At 48.4% G+C, this 21821-nt stretch overlaps 2 protein-coding genes across 6 annotated transcripts in view; one reads left to right on the top strand and one right to left on the bottom strand.

Moving 5' to 3' along the window:
* Positions 1–2514, top strand: part of UBR2 (ubiquitin protein ligase E3 component n-recognin 2) — a 115956-nt gene extending 113442 nt beyond the window's left edge. For 3 of the 5 annotated variants that reach the window (XM_079933096.1, XM_079933094.1, XM_079933095.1), the window contains exon 47: positions 28–2513. In XM_079933096.1, the coding sequence (XP_079789222.1) occupies positions 28–169 (142 nt within the window). In that variant the 3' untranslated portion in view covers positions 170–2513. Of the gene's footprint in view, positions 1–27 lie in introns of all 5 variants that reach the window. The other 2 variants (XM_079933097.1, XM_079933098.1) reach the window with 2 other exon arrangements.
* Positions 2515–6357: 3843 nt separating this feature from the next.
* Positions 6358–20689, bottom strand: PRPH2 (peripherin 2; the record flags this gene model as incomplete). The annotated part of the gene is made up of 3 exons (XM_079934869.1): positions 6358–6864; positions 9727–9973; positions 20109–20689. 3 exons carry the CDS (start codon positions 20687–20689, stop codon positions 6652–6654), a joined length of 1041 nt encoding a protein of 346 aa, XP_079790995.1. The 3' UTR covers positions 6358–6651.
* Between the last annotated feature and the right edge of the window lie 1132 nt (positions 20690–21821).

Below are 21821 nucleotides of genomic sequence, written 5' to 3'. Positions count from 1 at the left end.
CCTGAGTGACATGTGTCTTCTTTCTAGACGGGGAAATCCTTTACATTTGTGCAGAGAGCGATTTAAGAAGATTCAGAAGCTCTGGCACCAGCACAGTATCACAGAGGAAATTGGACATGCACAGGAAGCAAATCAGACACTGGTTGGCATTGACTGGCAACATTTATAATTACTTCACTACCAAATACATAAATTTGGATTTTTGTAACCCAGTTCGCTTTTCAAGAAAGAGAATAGGAAATAGGTTCTACTGAATTTGGAAATAAATTCTTTATTTAAGCTTTTCTTCCCAGTTTTATTTTTATAGTTTCTGGCTCCAGAGACTGATGAAAATCATCTTCGGTCAGCAGATTTTCTTGCATCGTTTGCTGTGTACTTCAAACGTAACTTCTTGAATTTTAGAATCCAGGAAGGAGCTTCTCTTCCTGGGCTGGACTCAACCCCTTTGTGGGCATCTGACTGCATTTGACTGTTCCCAGTAGTCTGAGCCGTGTCACATTACTGAACACAGGGAACTCCAGGCCTGAAGCTGATGCAACAGCAGCAGGAAACAAAGTCTCTGGTCTTTTGGGGTCACACTTCCTGATCCCTCTCAGTGACTCTCAACGTTGGGCCTGGGTCAGTGTCCCCACAGCTGATGGGACCCTACCTCTAAGCAAAACAGTGGATTTCAAAAGTGGCATTCCCTTGTCTCTACCGGCTGTGAGGGGGTTGGGGGACTCTCATGCTGGAGGAACCTGTGGGAAGAAGGAGAGAAGGTGGTGTCTTTGTGTGCTGGGTGATTTTCAGGGCTATACAAGGTGGGATTCCCCCGCCCCCCCCCCTTTTTTTTGCAAGACTTTTGGCTTTGAGGAATAAACTCATGTTCAAGGGCTTATTGAAAACTTAAGAGTATCCTAATTTTTCAGATGATATAGTCTCTTATTTCTAAGACTAAGTTGAAAGAGTGTATACATCTAGAATCAAACACTAGCAAAAAAATGAGAATTCAGTGTTTTAAAATTCCTTCACCCCCACCCCTTCCAGCATTTCCTGGAATAGATCAATTGCTGTTTACCTGCTGGCTCACTTAGTACATTTCTGGGACACCTGTGCGCCCAGGCTTTTTATTATTTTTAAACATCATTGTTCTGACTAAGAGGTGCCTTCCTAGAATGATAGCCGCTTAGTAAAATAGTTTATAACCATGACATGCCATGTACCACTCTTGTGTGATGCACATGTGCTGAGAGCTTGGGTACATGGAGAGTGATGGCAGATTTGGTGGAAGAATAAATACAGAGCCTCTCTGAGGTGAGGCTAAGGGATAAATGAATAATTAGAGGCTCTTGGATTTCTTTTAGCCAATGAAAATAACCCTTTCACTCAGTTTTCTTTGAACTCTGCATCTAAAAGTTCCATCCTGCTCAGCCTTGCACACTCCACGGTACACCCAGGAGGAAGGTTGGAAATCCAGACTTTCAGCTAAAGTAAGTGGAGATGTAGAAGCCACACTCAGTGCTTCTCCAGGGTGGTGTGTGAAGAACCCCTTCCTCTGAAAGGATGACCTTGACCCTTCTTGCCTGGGACTGAGTCACCCATCTGAGAGACGGCACTTCTCACCCAGGAGGAAGAAAATCTGCTTTAGAACACAGCGCTCACCCCCCTTTTCTGGCCTTCCTTCCATTCATAAGATCTGGTGGTATGGGCTGTGGATGGCATCGTGATTTTAATGTTTGTTTTGGCCTTTGTCACATCCTCATTCCTTTAGCTTTTAAGTTCAGCTTCTTTTGGCTTTTCTCCAGTTGTTAACCAAGCTTAAATTTAGAATGATAAGACCAGGTTTCTCCCCCTGTAGTTGTATTTATAAACATGTTCACCAAATCGTAACAATACTTCAGCTTTCAGAGCTGATTTCATGTAAGCCTGTTGTTAGCAGAGGGTGTCCCTGGGTTCCATTCTCTGAGAATGTCAGGGAGTCTGAGAGAAGATGAGTTTACATGAGATAGCAACACATGTGCCCCTTTATCTTCTGGTGTGTGTATCATTAATCTAATTGTCTTCCCTAACTAACGAATCATCTTAGTCTTATGATTTGTTCCGCATGTATTATGTTTATTGTAGAAATGTTTATATAACATGCTTTCCATATCAGGGAAAATCATATCTGTTTAAAAAATTGGCTATAACTTTATTATCTGTGGACAACTTGTAAAATTTGGAATGTAGCATATGTAAAAAGTTTAAAGATATCCAAATAAATGCTTTAGGTGTTGACATTACTTTGCATCTGCCTACATTTTCTTCCTGTTTTGTTTCACACAGTTAAATGCAGTGGAGGTGTTCCACATGTCACCTTGCTATAGATAAAGTGGGACACCTGTATTAGCTTGAAATTTAAGATGCTTATATTATTAGTGTCAGTTATGGCTGTTGGCCAAACGATCTTGACCTTCTGAAGAAAGCTTGATCATCATTTCAGCTGATTAAGTTTCATATTCACTGACTGTGACAGCTTGTGACCTTTCTGAACCACTGTGGACCTCAAATCACTGGGAAAACAGGGCACTCAAAGTCTCTCCCAGCTCCAAGTCATTTCCTCCAAGAAGGGTTAAACTCTTCTTGCTTATTCTTACGTAGTGATCTCCAGGTCCCTGTTCTAACACACTCCCCAGACACTTCCTGCTTAGAAAAGACACATGTACGAAGGAAGCTACATCCTATATTTGCAAGGGAGTCATTGCCTATGAAAGTTCTGCTGTGCTCTTGAAAATCCTCTTAAAAGGAAAGCATCAAACTAAAAACACTAGGTTTCTCTGTCTCCTGGTCATTAATGCTGCTCCTAGCTAGCTTACTACCTTCCCTGGTCCTAATGTCATCAGCTCCAGGACTCATTAATTCCCTCTGACATGCTCCTTCCTTGCTTTCTCCCTGCTTTTGTTTTTTGAGTCAGGTTTATTGACGTTTATTTTCCAAATAGTAAAATTCACCCTTTCTAGTGGATGGTTTTATGCATTTTGACAAATGCATACAGTTGTTTTAACAAGCCACACTCAAGAATAGAATAATTCCATCACCCAGGAAGTTCTTTCATGCCCTTTTGTGGGCACCTTCTCCCCGCATCCTGACCCTTGACAACCACTAATTTTTTTCTGTCCCTTTGTCTTGCCTCTTCCAGAATGTTATATAAATATGTCATATATGTAGAGTTTTGAGTCTGGCTTCTCTCTAAGAAGACTGATGCATTTGAGAGCCGTCCACGTTCCTTTTGGTTGCTGAATCAGTTGCTGAATCGTGTTCCATTGTGCAGATGTATACCCACTCACCAGGTAAAAGACATTTGGGCAGTTTTGGGTGGTTATGAATAGAACCATGACAAACAATCCTGTTATAGGTTTTTGTATGGACCTGAGTTTTCATTCCCGTCAGGCAAATAGCTAGGAGTTGACTCCTATCTTAATCCACTCTACACCATCCTCACACTTTGACTTTGCTGCTTGCTTATACGCATCCTCTGATTTGAAGGACAAGATATAATGCCATCAGGAGTTAAGGGCTGATATTTCCTCCCTTCCAGCCAGTCTCATGTCCTCTGAACACCAAGAGGGCATCTGCTCTCCCCCTGAACCTCCGTGTTATTCCCCCACATTCCTAGTCCTTAACAACGGTGCTGCTGGCTTGCCACACTGACATCAGGAGCCTTTTTTTTTTAATGTAGTAGCAGGTCAGAGACCATAATTGTCATAGTGCCCCCCTCCCCACCCCACCCCCCGGCCTCTGGCTAAGCTGCAAACCTGCTGACCTAGCATTATAGGTGCCCAGACGAGGGGAGGCGGGGGAGTGTGCGGAGCAAGCCCCTAATCTTATTAACCTGAATTGAGGTTACTAAGGGTTTATTGGCTGGTGGCTCAGTCCTGGGCTTGAAAATATTGCAAGAGGCTGTGGGCTCTTGAGCTGAGGCTGCAGACACTAGGACACTTATCTTCCTAAATGTTGGGAATAAGTAGCTATTACTACTTCACTATGGAGTAATTGTTTCAGAAATAAAAGTTCTAAGGCACTGTCTTTACCTCTCACCCTTCCCCAGGGCTAGGCTGACAGGACTTGAAAAGCTGGCTGAGTCCCTTGGGAGAAATGAACCTACATTGGCCCAAAGAAAGACTGAGGTTAGACATAAGGAAAAACCTGGTCCCAGTCTTGCTAGGCACTGGTAGATGACCAAATGAGATGGGCAGCTTCCTCTAGCAACTACCTGGCTACCTGAGAAGACTGTGAGAATGCAGCCCACCCTAAGTCTGTGTAATGAGAAAAGAGCTATTGTGAGTTGCTGCCTGAGCATTTACAGTTTGACAGCCCTGCTCAGGTCATTTAGATAAGGAGCTTAGGTTTCCCGTCCCTGGAATTCCTGCTTTGCTTTTCCCGTCCCTGGAATTCCTGCTCTGCTTTTCCCGAAGCACGTTTCAAAATAACCACTTAGAGTGGAGCCCGTCCCAACCACTTCTTAAGTAATAGGTGCTTGCTACCCTGCTGTCTGTCTCCTGCTCTCAAGACCTGGAATGGAGGACCCCCCCTTCCACTGGCTCATTGCACACACACCCCTCGCTTCTGTTCTGGGACCTGCGAGTAATAGACCTTGTGAATTTACTCCCTTTGTATGAGTGCCTTGAAACTGCCTTCGATCGAAACAACCCTGGGGTTTTCACTTCCCCAAAGTGGGAGCTGGGATGCTGAGGGAGCTACCTGCCAACCCTGTGTGGGTGGCTTAGTGCCCCCTCATTCAGCGGGTCATAATCTGCATGTTCTTAATTCAGTACGCCAGCTCCAGGCCCCCTGCACAGTCTGCTCTGAACCAACTGGTGGTGTTTATTGTGGGATCATTTTCCCCTTGATCCTCCCAACAGCTCTCAGATTCTGACCAGAGCAGGGGGGATAGAAAATGGAATTTTTGCTTAAATCACTAAATTAAGATTCCACATACTAAAATATTGAACTCAGCTCTGGTCCAAATTCTAGCAAATGTTGAGATTATTTGGATAACCTAATAGTCCCTGTTCTTGCAGATAAGAGATAGCAAGAGGGAGAGAGGTGACACCCACGCTGTTGAAACAGCTGCCGTGATCATTAGCAGTGCTACCTTTCAGTGTCAGGTTTGGTTTGGTTTTGTTAACAAATGTTAGCAAGAATCAGGGATCCTGTGCTACATACATGTAGCACATACATTTAAGACAGGCACTTAACAAAAGTGATTTTCATACAATATAATTTTTAATGTCTATTGTACAGCTGTCAACAGCATCGTTATACGTGTGGACCTAGAGCAGCATTTTCTTGATGGTTCTCAGCGCTCCTGGGAGGGGAGAGCTCCGGGACCCTCATCAGAGGGGCTGACTCCCTCAGTGTTGTCCATGTGGGTCATTCCTTGGTCTCCACACTCAGAAGTCAAATTGAATTAAACCTGGGACCAAAATCTGACAGAATGTCCAAACATCTTTGATCTGGTCTTAAGCCTGAGAGAATTAGAGCCCCAGAACATACCCCAGGCAGCACCAGAAGTCTTATTTTTTCCACACTGAAAACTCCTAGGACAGCAGTGAAATCATTCCCTCCTTCCCCTGAAAGCTTCCTTTCTCTCTTTTTCCAGAAGGAAGTAAAAACTTCTTTTGCAGTTGCTAGCATGGGAAGATGAGCTGTCTCAAAGAATCTTCTTTAATGCGGAGGCATTCGGGAAATACCGTTTTGCAGGATGGGTATCTGGGGCAAGAAGCAGGACGAAGCTCGCAGAGGACTCTGTCCTCCACTGTAGACAGTGTTGTCCGTGGGGCCTGTCACGGCACCTGTGTGGGCGTCCCAGGAGGTGAGGCCTGGTCTCCAAAGGGTGGACTCCTGTCTGATTGTTGCTCCTCTTCCACAGAAGGGCAGCCGTCTAACCCAGTGCTTCCATAGATGAGCCAAAGGAGGTCACCCGGCAGTTTAGCCAGAACATGCCTACAACCCAACTCCCTCATCCCGTGGCTCACTCCTGGCCAAGTGACTGAGGGCTTGTGAAGGTGACACAAAAGCTGTATTTTTGCTGAGGGACATAATCCCCTCTCTCTAAGTTCTCTTGCCTCATGATTGAGAATTCCTCTTTTGAGCCCTCAGTCCTCTGGAGAGACCATTACTCTTAGAAAAGTGTAACTGTCCCTCACCTTCTGTAATTACATAAAATGGCTGATGTGTCAATCTTCGCATTTGAAAAACATGACAGCGTGGCCAGTACATCTTTCAGACTCTTACGCTTATGCATCAGGTGACACTTTGGATATAGAATGAAGCGACTCGGAGCTCAACGTAACAGCCAACTCATAAAAAGGGCAGCCCTCAGGTGTAGCCAGTAGCCTCAGGGTGGAACTGAATTCCTGTGCCATGAGGAGTCATCCACTGAGAGGCCCCCCTGAGTCCACCGCGAGGGTGCGTCCTAGGGCAGTGAGCCTGAGTGGGACTCATTCACTCACACTTTGGACAGTCATTCAACGGAAGTTTTTAGAGACCCTGAATTTTAAATCCCACCATCCAGAAGAGTCTCTGTGAGACGGCCACCCTCCTTGGGAGATTCATATTGGATCGGGGGTATCCGCGTTTCCTGGAGTCCACTACTTTTCAGTGTTCAGAGGGGAGGGGGTCCCGCGACCGTCAGCCAGCCTCTGGGGCCTGGCCTGCATCCACACCCTCGGCTTCCACCTGGTTACCCTTGCCCAGCTTCTTCAGGCTCTCCAGAAAGGCCTTCCAGGTCTCCGGAATGCTCTTCTCCAGAAGCCAGCCCTCACTCTCGCACTCGGGGTCTTCGGGGTTGGCCACGCCTTCCAGCGCCGTGTGCAAGTAGCGCAGCCCGATGGTGATGGTCACCTGTGTGGGGAGAGGAGACTTAGAGGAGATCTGGGAGAAGTAGCTGGGGCAGGGGTTACCAGGAAACCATGGCAGCCACCAGCCTGCTCATCCTGGGAGCCCTTCAAACAAGGTACTGTTGGGGCTGGGTTGGCGAGGCCCTGCCCGCCCCAGCCAGGCCTGGGTGCTCGCGGTCTGCCTGTGCTCCAGCCTCATCTCAGACCCCATTCTCCTCCCTTTCCAGTCACCCTGGGTTTCTTTGGATCCTGCCCACACCCAGCCTTTCTCCTCTCCAGTTTTACCATTTGCTGTTTTCTCTACTTAGAACATTATGGGTGCCCCTGCACCTGAATTCTCCCCTCTTTGCCCTCAGGTCTCCCCCTTCCTGGGGGCATTAATCCTGGGCTCCTTCTCTCTGTCTCCACCCCCACCCCCACCCCGTTCCTGGCACGTTGCTAGGCACGTAGCAGGTGCTCAGCAACTATTTGCTGGACAGAGTTAGAAAGTCCTCTCCTTTTCTGCAAACAATAGTGATATACGGTTTCCCTCTACTTGTGTTATTGTGATACTAGAGCATGAGTGGGTGATTTGTTTGGATTTGCTCACTGGAAGTCACTGCAGCAGACTCTGGTGCCAGAATGCCTGGGTTCAAACCTCAGCCCTGGCACTTAGCCAGCCATGTGACCAGGAAACCTCAGTTTACTCATCTGGTTTGCAGATTTTCAGATGAAGTACCGCCTGCTCCATGGGCATGCTGTGATGCTTCCATATGTGTAGAGCATGGTACCTGGTGCGCAGCAGGGATGAATAGGAATATCAGCTGTAGTTGGTTATTAGTGAGCATGGTAAGTACTGTTTCCACTCTTCTAACCCTGTATTGTGTTAGCCACTTGTTTCTACACAAATTCCTGGTTTGCTGTCTTACACTCTTCCTTTGATGGTATAGCAAACTCTGTGAGAGGCCTAGGCCCACTAATGGAGAACATCCACCCCCTGAGGGCAGGGGTGGCCCTGATGAATCTTGTTCACCTGCTGTCCCAGCCCCTACAACAGCACCCAGTGGTGGTAGGGCCTCAGTAAACGTCTGTTGAATGAATGCTCTGGGAGCATTTTATAATTACAGCAGTAGATGATAATAGTAACGAATAGTTTTAGGTTATTGTTGACTGACAGTTTAATAAGATATTTTTACAGTGGAAAGACTCCCCTCCAGGAAGTCCTCCTGGTGTGCGTGTACCCACTCTGATTCCTTCCTGCTTTCCTCAAGAAGGCCCCCTGTTGCACTATGAATTTTCTGCTAGGTAATGGTCCCTTTGGTTCATGAGTCTGATGTGGACTCATGGATTGTGAGACCCAGGAGGGCAAGGCTGAGGGCAGGATCTTATCAGCCCCCCTTGTGCCCATCACAGAGCTCTGCCCCCTAAAAGACTCAGGGGAAAAGTGAAAGGGGATTAAAACTCCCTGTTCCCAGTGAACAGTTCCTCTCCTTAAGCGGTCACTAGGTTCCTGGAAAGGTGGGTAAACTGAGAGGCAGCCAATGGAACTCCATTTTCCCACTGACTTCATTTATCCCTTCAGTCTTCTTTTCATGTGTTTTCAAGGAATGCAAACTTCTAACCTTCTAGCAGTAAGCTTCTCTCCTTATTCTACCCACATATTCCCAAGACTCTGCCTCAAGGAGCTGGTGACCAATAAATCATCATGAATATGCTTGCGTTTGCCTTAATGTGAAAAGAAGGCCTTCCTCCCCATCTCACCCCCTCAACAGGCAGTACAGTTCTTCTGGTGTGACGTGGTAAGTTAGAAGTGGTGCGTCTCAGCTGAGAGCCCAGCTATGTGTGAATTTCCATAGCACTAAAGATTGACTTATTTAAGGGAACCTTTCAGTGAATCTTCTCTGATGGGCAAAGTTTCCCCACCTAATGTTTCTGGTTTTGTACATTTAGGTTTTGGAGTTTGGGTTTCTGCTGTCAGCTCAAAGCATGAGCCCATGAGTCACACTCTGTGCCACCTTGGTTTACCCCTCTCTGACAGTGGGCTCTCGTTCAGCACCCAGGACAGCGCCCAGCACTCGTAGGTTTTTGAGAAACTATTTCTTCAGTAAATGAATGAATGAGGGCTTGCTATATCCCAAGACCTGCAGCTACAGAGAGGAATTAAACCTAATAGATGAGATAAGATGAACCTACAAATAATTAGAATACCAGGTAAATTGCTACCAGAATCTCAAGAGAAGCACAAATCATTGACTGAACACTTTGATGTGCCCGTATCTCCTGTTGCCTCCCAATAGTTCCAAAGCTAAATGCTGGCAGCCCCCTATAACAGAGATGTTAAGTAACTTTCCGAGTCCTTAGACTCAAAAGGTGGAGACACAGGATAAACCTCTGAAACATGCAAAGTGAAAGAAACCAGACCTAAAAGGTCACATATTATATGATTCCCTTTATATGAAATGTCCAGAATAGATAAATCCACAAGGACAGAACACAGACTGGTGGTTGCCAGGGGCTTAGGGGGAGGGGAGGAGGTGGACTGACTGTGTAATGGGTATGAGGTTTTTTTGAGGGGGCGATGGAAGTATTTTGGAACAAGGTAGAGGTGGTAGTCACACAACATTGTGATTGTACCAAATGCCACCAAATTGTTCACTTTAACATGGTTAATTTTATGTGCTGTGAATTTCAACTCAACGAATTCTTTTTTTTAAGTGATGGGACAGAAACAGAAAATAGAGGTGCTGGTATTCAAGCCTGGGCCTGCCTGCACGGCGGGCAGAGGGCTGGTTCCCAGGAGGGAGACCCAGGCCCAGCTCCACCCCATCAAATCCCAATGGGGCAGGTGGCTCCCTCTTGCCCTGCCCCCCACCAGCCCAGGGCCTACCTCAAAAAGCCAGACGAGGAGCGTCACAGCGCCCACGGAATTCATGAGGTTGCTGTAGTAGCTCAGCAGGGCGGCCCTGCAGCCGCGCACCCACAGGTTGAGCTCCTCCGTCTGGTGGTCATAGCTGTAGTGTGCAGAGTTGTTGGTGAGCTGGTACTGGATACAGGGCCGTGGCGAGCTGGGGTTGCAGCAGCTGAAGGGGACTCCATCCACCAGGTACCGCCCATCCACGTTGCTCTTGATGCGACTGGAGGAGAAACAGACGGCTTAAGACCAGCTTCTTGAACTTCTCACCAGGAGCCAGCTCCTCCCATCCCCTTCTGAAAATCTGGAATATTCATTCATTCATTTGCTGTCTTGAGAAATATTTACTGTACACCGACTATGCGCCAGCCACTGTTCTAGGTGCTGAAGATGGAGCAGTGACCCTAGAGGGCCAATGCCCCAGCCTTCCTGGAGCTTATGTTTAGAGGGTTAAGATAGATGATAAACCAAGAGGCAAGTAAATAAGGAACATACGTATTCTAGCCCTTGTGGAGCAATGGAGATTCAACAAAACCTAACAATGACATTTCAAGAATTCTGTGGACCTGCTGATCCTGAAACTGCCTGGCGTTTACGTCCTGGAAGCCTCTGAGCAATCTTTGGTAAAACTAAGATCCAGAATGCTGTTCACCATACTGATTTGCCAGAGGATGGCCTGTTAGAGGTTCAGGATTTCTTCAAGGTCCTGGATAACTAGCGGTATAGATAGTAAAGAAGTCACAAGTTGGGGCATTTAGACAAGAGTGAGTCACACACATGAGAAACGTGTTCATTCTTTTATTGCCCATTGTTTTAACCTGACTGAATACAAGATCGACAAGAGCACTGTACTCCTGGCAATTATTAGGTGTGTTGGAACATGGATGTTGCACTGTAGACAACATTTAACACCAGTCTGTGGAGTACTGCATTGTAAACTGCAAAATAAAGATTTATTTTTTAAAAAAATCAACCACTCTGTGCTGCCAGGCCCTGGCATGCAATGATTTCTTGGGTCCGTGCCAAGCTGGTAGGAAGAGTAGCAGGACAGGTGGTGACTGTTGAGACAAGACTGCCTAGCATTCATGACCATCAACTTCAGCACCCAGCCCCCTCCCCAACCTCATCTCCTCCTTAGAGATCACTGGGGACCAAGGTCCCCTCTGGCCAGATCACTTCTGCTCAACAGATGTTTCCAGAAGGCCTGCTCTATCCCTGGGCCTTTGCAGGAGCAGAGAATGGGTCTTTGCCCATGGCTTGCTCTCCATACACACTGACCTCTGCCCCCAGCTGGGTGGGAGCTCCGTACTCACCTGAAGGATGCAACTTGCACAACTTTTGCATCTCTCTACTTATACATATATTTGGTTAGAGCACACCATACATTCATGCAGGTTCAAAATTCAAAAGGGGCAGCCATCGTTATAATGAAAATTCACTCCCTCCCCATCAGGCAGGCTGGGTATGTTCCATCTGACCTGTTCGTGGTTACCCAGGCAACTTTACGTGTCAAAATTAATGGAGGGAATTCCCCGGCGGTCCAGTTGTGAGGACTCCGCACTTTCACTGCCAAGGACACAGGTTCAATCCCTGGTCAGGAAACTAAGATCCCACAAGGCACATGGCGCGGCCAAAAATTAAAAAAAAAAAAAAAAATTCATGGAGCTGCACACTTAAGATTTGCACCCTTGACTGTGTACATGTTATCTTGAGTAAAAAAGGTTTTTTTTAAGTTGCACATGAACAATGCATTACATAATAGCAGCAGACTTTTACAGCACAAGGATAGGGAGCATGTAATTGTTCATAATAGAAATTGTTTCCAACAATGTTCATTGAAATGGTAATTAATTATACTCTTTAAAAAACAGATGTTCGTGTTCAACTTCTAAATAAAATACCCTCAATACAAAAAAGTCTCCCACTCATTCTTGTCCCTTGGCCCCCAAGTTCCCTCACTGTGGCCAGCTCTGTCTGTCCTTTCACAGAAGCTTCAAGCATGGATAAGCAAGCTCAGATTTTGCAGAGTTCTTATTCTTCCTGTATGTTTGTTTGTTTATCCGAATGGTAGCATTATATACACACTGTCTTGAATCATTTTTTTTCCCTTAGCAATACCTTAGAGTTTTTTGTTTTTTTGTTTTTTTTTTTGCGGTACGTGGGCCTCTCACTGCTGTGGCCTCTCCCGTTGTGGAGCACAGGCTCCGGACGCGCAGGCTCAGCGGCCATGGCTCACGGGCCTAGCCGCTTCACAACATGTGGGATCTTCCCGGACAGGGGCACGAACCCGCGTCCCCTGCATCAGCAGGCGGACTCTCAACCACTGCGCCACCAGGGAAGCCCCTGCGAGATCTTTTTATATCTGTCAAATGGAGAGTGTTCTCCAGGTTTTAATGAGGTGCATGGTGTCCCCCTTGTGCAGATGGCCCATAGGGTACTATCCATTTCCTATTGATGGACATTTGGGATTTTCCCAGTGTCTTGTTATTTTTTTTTTCTTTTCTCTTTTTTAACTTATTTATTTATTTAATTTTTGGCTGCATTGGGTCTTCGTTGCTGCGTGTGGGCTTTCTCAAGTTGTGGCGAGTGGGGGCTACTCTTCGTTGCGGTGCGTGGGCTTCTCATTGCGGTGGCTTCTCTTGCTGCGGAGCACGGGCTCCAGGCGCGCGGGCTTCAGTAGTTGCGACGTGTGGGCTCAGTAGATGTGGTACACGGGCTTAGTTGCTCCGTGGCATGTGAGATCTTCCCGGGCCAGGGCTCAAACCCGTGTCCCCTGCATTGGCAGGGGGATTCTTAACCACTGTGCCACCAGGGAAGTCCCCCCAGTGACTTGTTAATACAAACATGGACATGGGTCATTTTGCATATTGGGAATATATCTAGAGGATTAATTCCTAGAAGAGGCATCTCTGAATCAAAGGGTCCACCTGTGATTGCACCCGAGCTCTGCCATATTTCTCCTCTCGGGGGTTGTACAGTCACACCCACACCAGCCACACCCACATAAGTCCTGTTTTTGATCTTTGCCAACCTGACAGATGAAAAATAATATCTCAGAGTCGTTCTGATTTCTGTTTTTCTCATTGTAAGTGAAGTTAAGTATCTTTTGATGTGTTTAAGATCCATTTGTGGTTTCTTTTCAGTGAACTGTCTGCTGATCGGTATGATTAAGACCTGAGGAAGGCTCTGAAAAACGTGGCCTCCTTGGTTCCAGAACAGTCCTCGCCTGGGTTATGGCGACCGTATTTCCACACACCCTGTAGTCCCTGCCCTCTGTTTCATGGACAGAGCCCACTGCCCAGAGAACAGCTGGCCCTGGATGCACAGGTGGTCCAGGACCAGGACCACGATAAGAGCAGGACAGCCTGAGTTTACTCCTGGTTCATCCCTCTGGAAAAATTCCTTAACCTCGCCAGGCCTCAGCTTACTAATCTGTAAAATGGAGTTGACATAAGAGTTGTATGAAGGGATCCACGTAAAGAGGCTAAGAAGAGTGCTTGGTACGTACTAAGCGTGTAAGACATGTGGACGCCTGGGCTAGGGCTGGGAAGGGTGACAGAGCAAGAGACTTCACGTGAGCTCTGTGTGTCGTCGGGGAGCAGCTGTGACAGTGGAACAGACCACATGACACCGCTGGGGAATAGTCTCTTGTGCGTGGGTGGTGTGGCCTCTGCCAGCTGTGGAGAAGAGTGCCTTCTGTGACCAAGAAGGCAAGGGCAGGGACTTCCCTGGTGGCGCAGTGGTTAAGAATCCACCTGCCGGGCTTCCCTGGTGGCGCAGTGGTTGAGAGTCCGCCTGCCGATGCAGGGGACGTGGGTTCATGCCCCGGTCCGGGAAGATCCCACATGCCGCGGAGCGGCTGGGCCCGTGAGCCACGGCCACTGAGCCTGCGCGTCCGGAGCCTGTGCTCCACAACGGGAGAGGCCACAGCAGTGAGAGGCCCGCGTACCGCAAAAAAAAAAAAAAAGAATCCACCTGCCAATGCAGGGGACGTGGGTTCGAGCCCTGGTCCAGGAAGATCCCACATGCCACGGAGCAACTAAGTCCATGCGCCACAACTACTGAGCCTGTGCTCTAGAGCCCATGAGCCACGACTACTGAGCCCGCATGCCACAACTACTGAAGCCTGTGCACCTAGAGCCCATGATCCTCAACAAAAGAAGCCACGACAATGAGAAGCCCGCTCGCCACAACTAGAGAAAACCCACGCACAACAACGAAGACTCAATGCAGCCAAAAATGAATAAATAAAATATTTTTTAAAAAATAAAAAAAAAAAAAGACTGCAAGGGCAGAGCTCAATGCCAGCCTGAGGCAGGGGCTGTGAGACATTTGTCCAATGATGGGAGTGGCTGCTGCTGAAGCTGAACTGCACCGAGCGCCATGGGAGCAGCTCTCCCTGCACAGCCCCGCACGGCACCTGGTTCCGCTGGCTGGGGTGGTCCTGGGTGGTCCCAGTGGGAGGACTGGAGCAGAGGCCCTTCAGCTTGGGGCTCCCACCCCCTTCTGAGGGGCGAGCCAGCCCCACCCAGGACTGAGCAGACGTAGTCTCCTACCCCTAGGACCAAACCCCAGCAGGCCTGGTCCCCAAATGCAAACACTGTTCGTCCCTCTTCCTGACCTGCAGGCTGTCCCTGGAGCCCGCTTCCACCTGCACAATGTCCCACCTGGGCCATTCCCAGTGTCCCTATGGAACGGAGTGGGTAGAGCACAGAGAGCTGGCCTTTGAGTCTCACATATGCATTTGTGAGCTGTGGACCTGTGTGAGGTGCGAGCATCACAGCCCCTCTCAGGGGCTGTGGGAGGTTTAAATGAGGCAGTAGGAGGATGCACTTGACACAGGCCCTATGAGAATGCTGGCTCTTCCCCACTCATGGCCATCTGGGGGGGACCCTACAACCCACCAGGCTGTTCTACAGAGGAGGAAGTGGGGCCCAGAGCAGGGCAGGGCCTCACACAAAGTTACACAGTAAGTGGAAGTCCAGCCCACAGCAGTTGCCCACCCCTCCTCAGAGTTTCCTCAGAGCCTCTCAGGTCCTTCCTGCCTGTTGGCTTTTCTAGCTAAACTTCCTGGGAAAGTGTGAGTTCTCTCCCCTGTTCCCTGTCCCAGGAGCCCTTCCTTGTCCAGCATCATCTCTCCTATGCACTCTCCAGGTGTCCCTAAGGTGGGGTGAAGCCTACAGATCTGCCTCATACTCCCTGAGGCAGGGCTGTGTCTTTCCTCAGACTGGGGACCCTGAGGGTATGCCTGGCTTGGTGGACATTGGGGTTCCCCCAGACCCCCAGCCTAGGACCTCTTGGGGTCCCACATCTCTGAAACTAGCCCTCCCTCTCCATCAGAAGCATTGTCTTGTTGACTTAGCACTTGCCCTGGTTCCAACCACAGATTAAGGCTCCACTCACCCTCTTAAGACAAAGGCAGAGGAGAGCTGCTTAGGTGGTGAGCTGACTATTTATATCAGAGTATTTCCCAGGCTACAAATCTCTGCTCAGGGCTCACCAAGGCTTGTCAGGGTCTTAATTAAGATAAGGCTTTCTTTTAGCCCACTCTCCCATAGCCAAGCTACATATGACTTGGGAAAATCGTCATGTTGGAGTTTTCCTGGAAAAAGCAACATAATTTAGTAGGTGAATCAATAAGGAAAGCCATATGGAAATGAGCAGAGGAGGGAGCCAGGAGTGTAACTGATGATGTGTCAATCCCCAACCCGAATGCCAGCTGAGTGACACTTGTGGAATCTTGGCAACTCACTTGACTTCTTTCTGTGAGCCTCAGTTTTCTCACCTGAGAAATGACAATATAAGTCTCTGACGGATGTGGTGGTGATTAATTGAGATAATACACATAGAGCACCTGGTATACAACAAGTGCAGTATTAGTATTTCTTTGAAATACTAATAGTATTTCTTTTCTTTTTTGAGTAGTCACTGGATGTAAAGAACTGCAGGTGGTGATGGAGGACACAAGAAGGAGGGGACCCAGCCCTGCCCTAAAGAAGCCCCAGTCTGAAGGGAGACACAGCACTGCTTGCAGGGAGAACCAATCCGACGGGAGATCTAGACGGCAACAGAGAGTCCTGTCTTATCGGGAGAAATAGACCTGACCTGAGGGAGCCCCAGTCTGAGGAGAGACACAGCCCCGCCCTCAGGGAGCCCCGGTCTGAGGGGAGACGCGGCCCCGTCCTTGGGGAGCCCAGGTCTGAGAGGAGACGCAGCCCCGCCCTCAGGGAGCCCCAGTCTGAGGGGAGAGAGAGCCTCGTCCTCAGGGAGCCCCAGTCTGAAGGGAGACACAGCCCTGCCCTCAGGAATCTCCTAGGCCAAGGTCCAGAATTCTCTAGGTATCTATTAATTGTTTAGGAAGAAGACAGGTGTCATGGCCTGTGGGTTCCGTGGGAGGACAGTAAAGTGAGAGCTTAGTGCCAGCTTCTTTCTCAGACTGAGGGCCCCAGGCCAGGCTTTCCTGGCTGACAGTTCCTTCAGGCTGACAGTGCCAAGACCCCTGAGCTGCTTCATGCTCTGCCTTTCACCCCAAGACACTGAAGCTCAGCTCATCCTGAAAACAGGAGGAAACTTTAAAGGAATTGTTATAAACTGGCTGAAGACCTCAGGTGCCTCCTGGTGTGATGCAGTAAGGTACCCACAGCAGCACCCTAGGGGGTGCTTTTGCCAAAACTGAACCTGAATCCAGCCACACCTCAGCCCTGACTACTGGTTTACAGGGAAATACAGAAGAACACGTTAGAAGACAGCAGTTGGCTACAATGGCCCAACCCCAGAATGTGGGAAATTCTGCAGGACAAATGGCCGACTTCCTCCAAGACGCACATGGCATGGAAAGGTAACTATTTAGCGTAAGAGACTTAGGAGACCAAACAACCAAATGCAAAGTCTGGTTTAGATCCTGATTTGAATAAACCACCTGTAAAAGGCATCTTGAGACAATCAAAGAATATTGAACACAGGCTGGGTATTAGACGACGATAGTAATGTCAGTAGGCATTATTAATATTGTGCTTCTGTTAAAAACAAAAAGGCAATAAAGCAAACCCTCTTTATCTGTTAGAAATTCCTCCTAAAGTGTTTACAGCTAAGAGGAAACAATGCCCTGGATTTGCTTCTTAATACTCAGAGGGGGGAAAATGTCATGGGGGAGCGAGGGTACATGGGGATTTGTTATAACCTCTCTACTTTTGTGAATGCATGAACTCTTCCATAATAAAAGTTGAAAATGAAAAAAAAAAAAAAGCAGCTCTGGTGATTAAGAATCACAAATCTATATCCCGATATCGTGCTCTGAAGACTGAGTCACTGAGGGAGGCGGCATTCCTGGACTCCTCCCTCTGAGGGCCTCCCCCAGTTATAACAGAGTGTCCCCGCCCACCCCCACCCCAGGACCACCAGGCTGGGGAGGGAGTGAGAAGAGAAACCCAGATGCAGGAGGATGGAGCACAGCATGGCTCCACGTGCCACAGCCCACGGAAAGGCTGGGCGGGGGGGAGGGGGCAGTTCTGGCTTCTGTGGGGCCTCATGATGATCTGAGACCCTGGCGCAGAAGGACCAGAATCCCATCACGATCCACAGGTGTTTGTCGAGCTTGTATCTTATCTGCCCACACCTTCCACTGTCCCTCTGGAGGAGGAAGAAGAGAGCAAGACAGAGAGAGGAAGAGGGAAGACCTGAGGCCCCTCCCCACTCCAACCCCCCCCCCCCCCCCCCCCCCGCTGTCGGAGAACAAGCACTCATCTAACGCCGAATCTGTATGAGGCAGAGTGGAAAGAACAGAATCAAAACCTGGCGCTCCCTACAGTGGGCTACCATCCCAAAAGAAGAAGGAATGGGTGCTGATGCCTGCTGCAACACGGATGAAATTGGAAAACGGTATGCTAAACCAAAGAAGCCAGACCCCAAAGGACAGATATTATATGATTCCATTCAAATGAAATGTCCAGAACAGGGAAGCCTATAGAGACAGAAAGTAGAGTAGTGATGACTTGGGCCTGGGGGCAGGGGAGGCCGGAGTGAACACTGAAGGCTGCAGGGTTTCTCTGTGAGGTGGTGAACACATTCTAAAATCAACCTCAGTATTGGTTGCACAACTCTGTGAAAGTACTAAAAACCGTTGAATTGCACACTTGAAATGGGTGAGTTGTATGGTGTGTGGAATATATCTCCATAAAGCTGGTTGGTTGGTTTTTCCAAAAAATTGCCCCACACCCCCAACCCCAGCTTGCCACTTCCTGCTATGAGATTTTAGGAACATCCCTTAAGCTCTCTGAGGTTCAGATTTCTCATCCACAAAATAGAGATTAACAGTAAAAACAACAAAAATACAAACCCCCCAAGAGAGGTTTTGTGCACACCAAATAAAGGCCTTTTTCCTCCCCAAAGACCCAGCAACTTAGCAACAGGGCAGGCTGGGGTGGGGGTGGGGTGCGGTCAAAGGCTTGTAAATTCTTGTAAAAAAATCTTGAATTGTTCCCACCTGATCTCCATGTTTAGATCAGGAGCCTTCAGGAACCACCTGTTGACCTTAAATATTCCCCTGAGAAATCTCCAAAAACCAGCCATCCCTCCATGCTTGTCCAAGCTCACAAGTGCCAGGCTCAGTTAGGGATGCGCAGTTCCTCTTAATGTTGTGACCATATTTGTGTGTGTGTGTGTGTGTGTGTGTGTGTGTGTGTGTAGCAGAGAAAATTTTTTCCAAATCAATGGAGTTAAGATTGTTTCACACCAATAAGTTGGTACGGGGCATTGAGGTAATTTTGATCAAGTTTAATGTTTGCCTGAAAATTTGGATATGCCGACCATTGGGAGTGGAGCAGCCTGGAGCATTTCTCCACCCTGGGACAGAAGGGGATTTGGGGATCACAGAGAGATCTTGTAAGTCTCATCAAGGACTGACTCTGTGCAGAAGACGATCAAGGAAAATGACAGAGGAGAAGATGAGAAGCCCCTTCCCGTCCATCACAAAGGCTAGTTCTACCCTCAGCTTCTGCTTCCCCCACTCTCCCCATCCCCAGGAATCCTGCTTGTCCCTCTGGCTTCACACCCTCCTAGGGCAACTCGTATAAATCATGCCACTTTGTGCTGTCCCTGCGGATCTGTCCCCTAGGAAGGGCAGAGTGGTTTACAAACCTCCTTGACAAGGGATTTGTAGCAGTAATCCCCACCCACAGAGAAAATACCATCCCAAGCAGTGACCTTCAGTCTGACATCGCTTCCATCTGAGGAACAGCTAAGCTAGCCATCTGGGGTTCACCGGTGTTGTCTGGGCTTCAACCATGTCCTGATGCCAGTGTGCCCAGCGCCCAGGGTGCATGTACCCTTGGACTCACCAGCCTCACTCAGAGGATAAACCAGCTGGATGAACAATTGAAGCCCTAGCCTCAGGCAGGGAATGGGTAGAGTTGGACAGAAGGAAGAGGTGAGGGAGGGCCACTGGCTCTGGTCAGGCTGACCTTTCCCTGGAAAACGACTCAAGACCCGCAATGGTGGGTCTCTGGGAAGGGGTCTGCTGGGATCAGCACAAAGGGTGAGATTCTCTTTCTCACCAACACCTCCCTACATCCGCCGCTCAGGATTTTATTTTTACACATGCCAAGAACACTTTAGAAACACTTTATCGAGTTGCACTATCATGATTTAAGTAGTAAATACCAGCAGGCATTTACTGAGCACCTGTTGTATGCCAGGCTCTAGACAGAGGTAGAAGGTGACCTCCAAAGTTGTGTATTCTGGTGCCTTCCTTTAAAAGATGGGCAAGCAAAGGCCCAGGGCATCAAATGACTTATCCAAGATCACCATCTAATTAACAACAGAGACAAAACTACAGCCTAGACCCCCTGACTGCCCCATCCTCTGCTCTTTCCACCGTATCCAAGGACAAACACCTTGAGAATGGTTGCTCAGGGTGGAAAGGTTGGAAAACAAGGGAACCAACCCAGAAATTTATGCTTTTAGGACCTAATGCACTCACTTTGAGTGAATGAGACAAGCAGCCAGATGAAGTCTCGGTATATGTGATCCATGAATTCCCTCCTCCCGAATGAAGCAGACACACGGTCCTGGCTGGGTCTCCCCCTGGTGACCCCCATTCAAATAGTTTCTATAACTTGACACTTTCCTCCCATCTTAGCCAAACATTAGGTTGAACCATATGAAGTTGCTATTTTTATCGCTCAAAAATGATAGAATATTGACAATTCCATATGGTCCAACCCAATACACCCTCACACGCAGTAATAAGTTGTGCACACAGAGCACCCAATGGGGAGGAAAAGGCACTGGACAGGGGGAGTCACAGGCTCGTGTCTCCGTGTCCCCATATCATTCTGACCCCAGGACTGGAGGCTACTCACTCTTTGACTTCTTTGGAGGAAAAGTCCAGATAGCGGTTGCTGATCCACTGAATCTCAAACCAGTCCCGAAAGCCGTTGTTGCCACAGCACTTGAACTCAATTTGCAGCGTGTCGATGGTCTTCTTCATGAAACACCTGCCTGGGGTGTCCGTGTCCCGGTAGAACTTCATGCCATTCTTGAGCCCGTGGGCCAGCGTGCTCTCCAGGGAGCCCCGCAGGAGGAAGCAGCAGAGGGCCACCAGGAAGAGGACAATGTTGAAGAGGACACACACGGCCAGGTATGGCTTCAGCCAGGGCTTCCACTTGGCGTACTTGGCAGGGTCCAAGGCGTCATAGCAGATTTTACCCGCCAGAGAATTGAAGACACAGGACAGCACCCCCATCCCTATCAAGGAATTGGGCACAAAATGGCTCTCGGAATTGTCCATCATATCGCTCCGCTTCCTGAGTTCAATCTTTAGGAACAGCCCTAAGCTGAAGATGATGATACCAGCCAACACGGAGAGCCAGTTCATGAGCCAGAGCCCTTGGGCCAACTTGACCCGCTTCTTCTGGTCAAATTTGACTTTCAGCAAAGCCATACTTGCAGAGTGCAGTCCAGGCAGCCTCTCACTCCTGACCTCAGTAAGCCCGGAGCCTGAAGACTCAGGGCCTTGGGAAGGGTGCAGATGGCCCAAGCTGCAGGGAGCTGCTCTGGGGGCTGCCCATGCTGCGTCCCCTAGCCTGGGACCCCTGTTAACTCACTAGTGGGAGCAGGGGCCTCAGAGTCACAGCTCATGAAGGGGCCAGTCCTCCGTGTGTCGTTTCTGCAGCTCCCTTCCCAGCAGAGGAGGGACAGACTGAAGGCTGCAGATTAAAAGTGGGATCCACAAGACATCTTGCTAATCTCTTTAGCCAGGTTCATCCCATTAGATAAAGCCGTGCGAGTTTCAGAACATGGTCAAGAGGAGCCTCCCTGGACACCCTGGAGCAGAGAGCTCTGGGTTCAGCTCGAAGAATCAGGAGTAAAAAAGACAAGACTGGGCTTCCCTGGTGGCGCAGTGGTTGGGAGTCCGCCTGCCAGTGCGGGGGATGCAGGTTTGTGCCCCGGTCCGGGAGGATCCCACATGCCACGGAGCGGCTGGGCCCGTGAGCCATGGCTGCTGGTCCGGAGCCTGTGCTCCGCAGCGGGGGAGGCCGCAGGGGTGAGAGGCCCGCGTACCGCGAAAACAAAACAAAACAAAAAGACAAGACTGGCCAGAGAAATGGGCTTTATCTGGAGGTCTGGCTCAGATCACATCATGTGTCTCCCCAGAGCATGTTTCTGGGCCAAACTCCTTCAAAATTTAAAACTTTCTAATGGGACAAAAGACATCATTATCCAAGTTGAAAAACAAATGACAGATTGGGAGAAAACATTTGCAACATGTAAAAAAAAGAATGAATAAGCAAAAAAAGAAAAAAAAATTAACTGCCACAGTTCCACATCAAAAAAAAAAAAATCATCAACTGGAAAAGCAGGCAAAGGAAAGGAACAGGTGATTTATAACAAGCAAACCTGGAAAGTCCAAGGATCTGGAAAACTTGTCAATCTGAGTAGGACAAAGGGCAATGCAATTAAAACAATAATAAAAGACCAAACTTGCACATCTGTCAAAATTCTGTCACCAATATAAACAAAGGTAGTAGAAATGAGATATACATTCTTGATGAGTCTGTAAATTTATTACTATT

This window comes from Stenella coeruleoalba (genome assembly GCF_951394435.1).
Source record: "Stenella coeruleoalba genome assembly, chromosome: 10".
NCBI classification, from domain to species: domain Eukaryota; kingdom Metazoa; phylum Chordata; class Mammalia; order Artiodactyla; family Delphinidae; genus Stenella; species Stenella coeruleoalba.
Note: the sequence above shows the minus strand (reverse complement) of the source record. Positions and strands in the feature narration are given on the sequence as shown.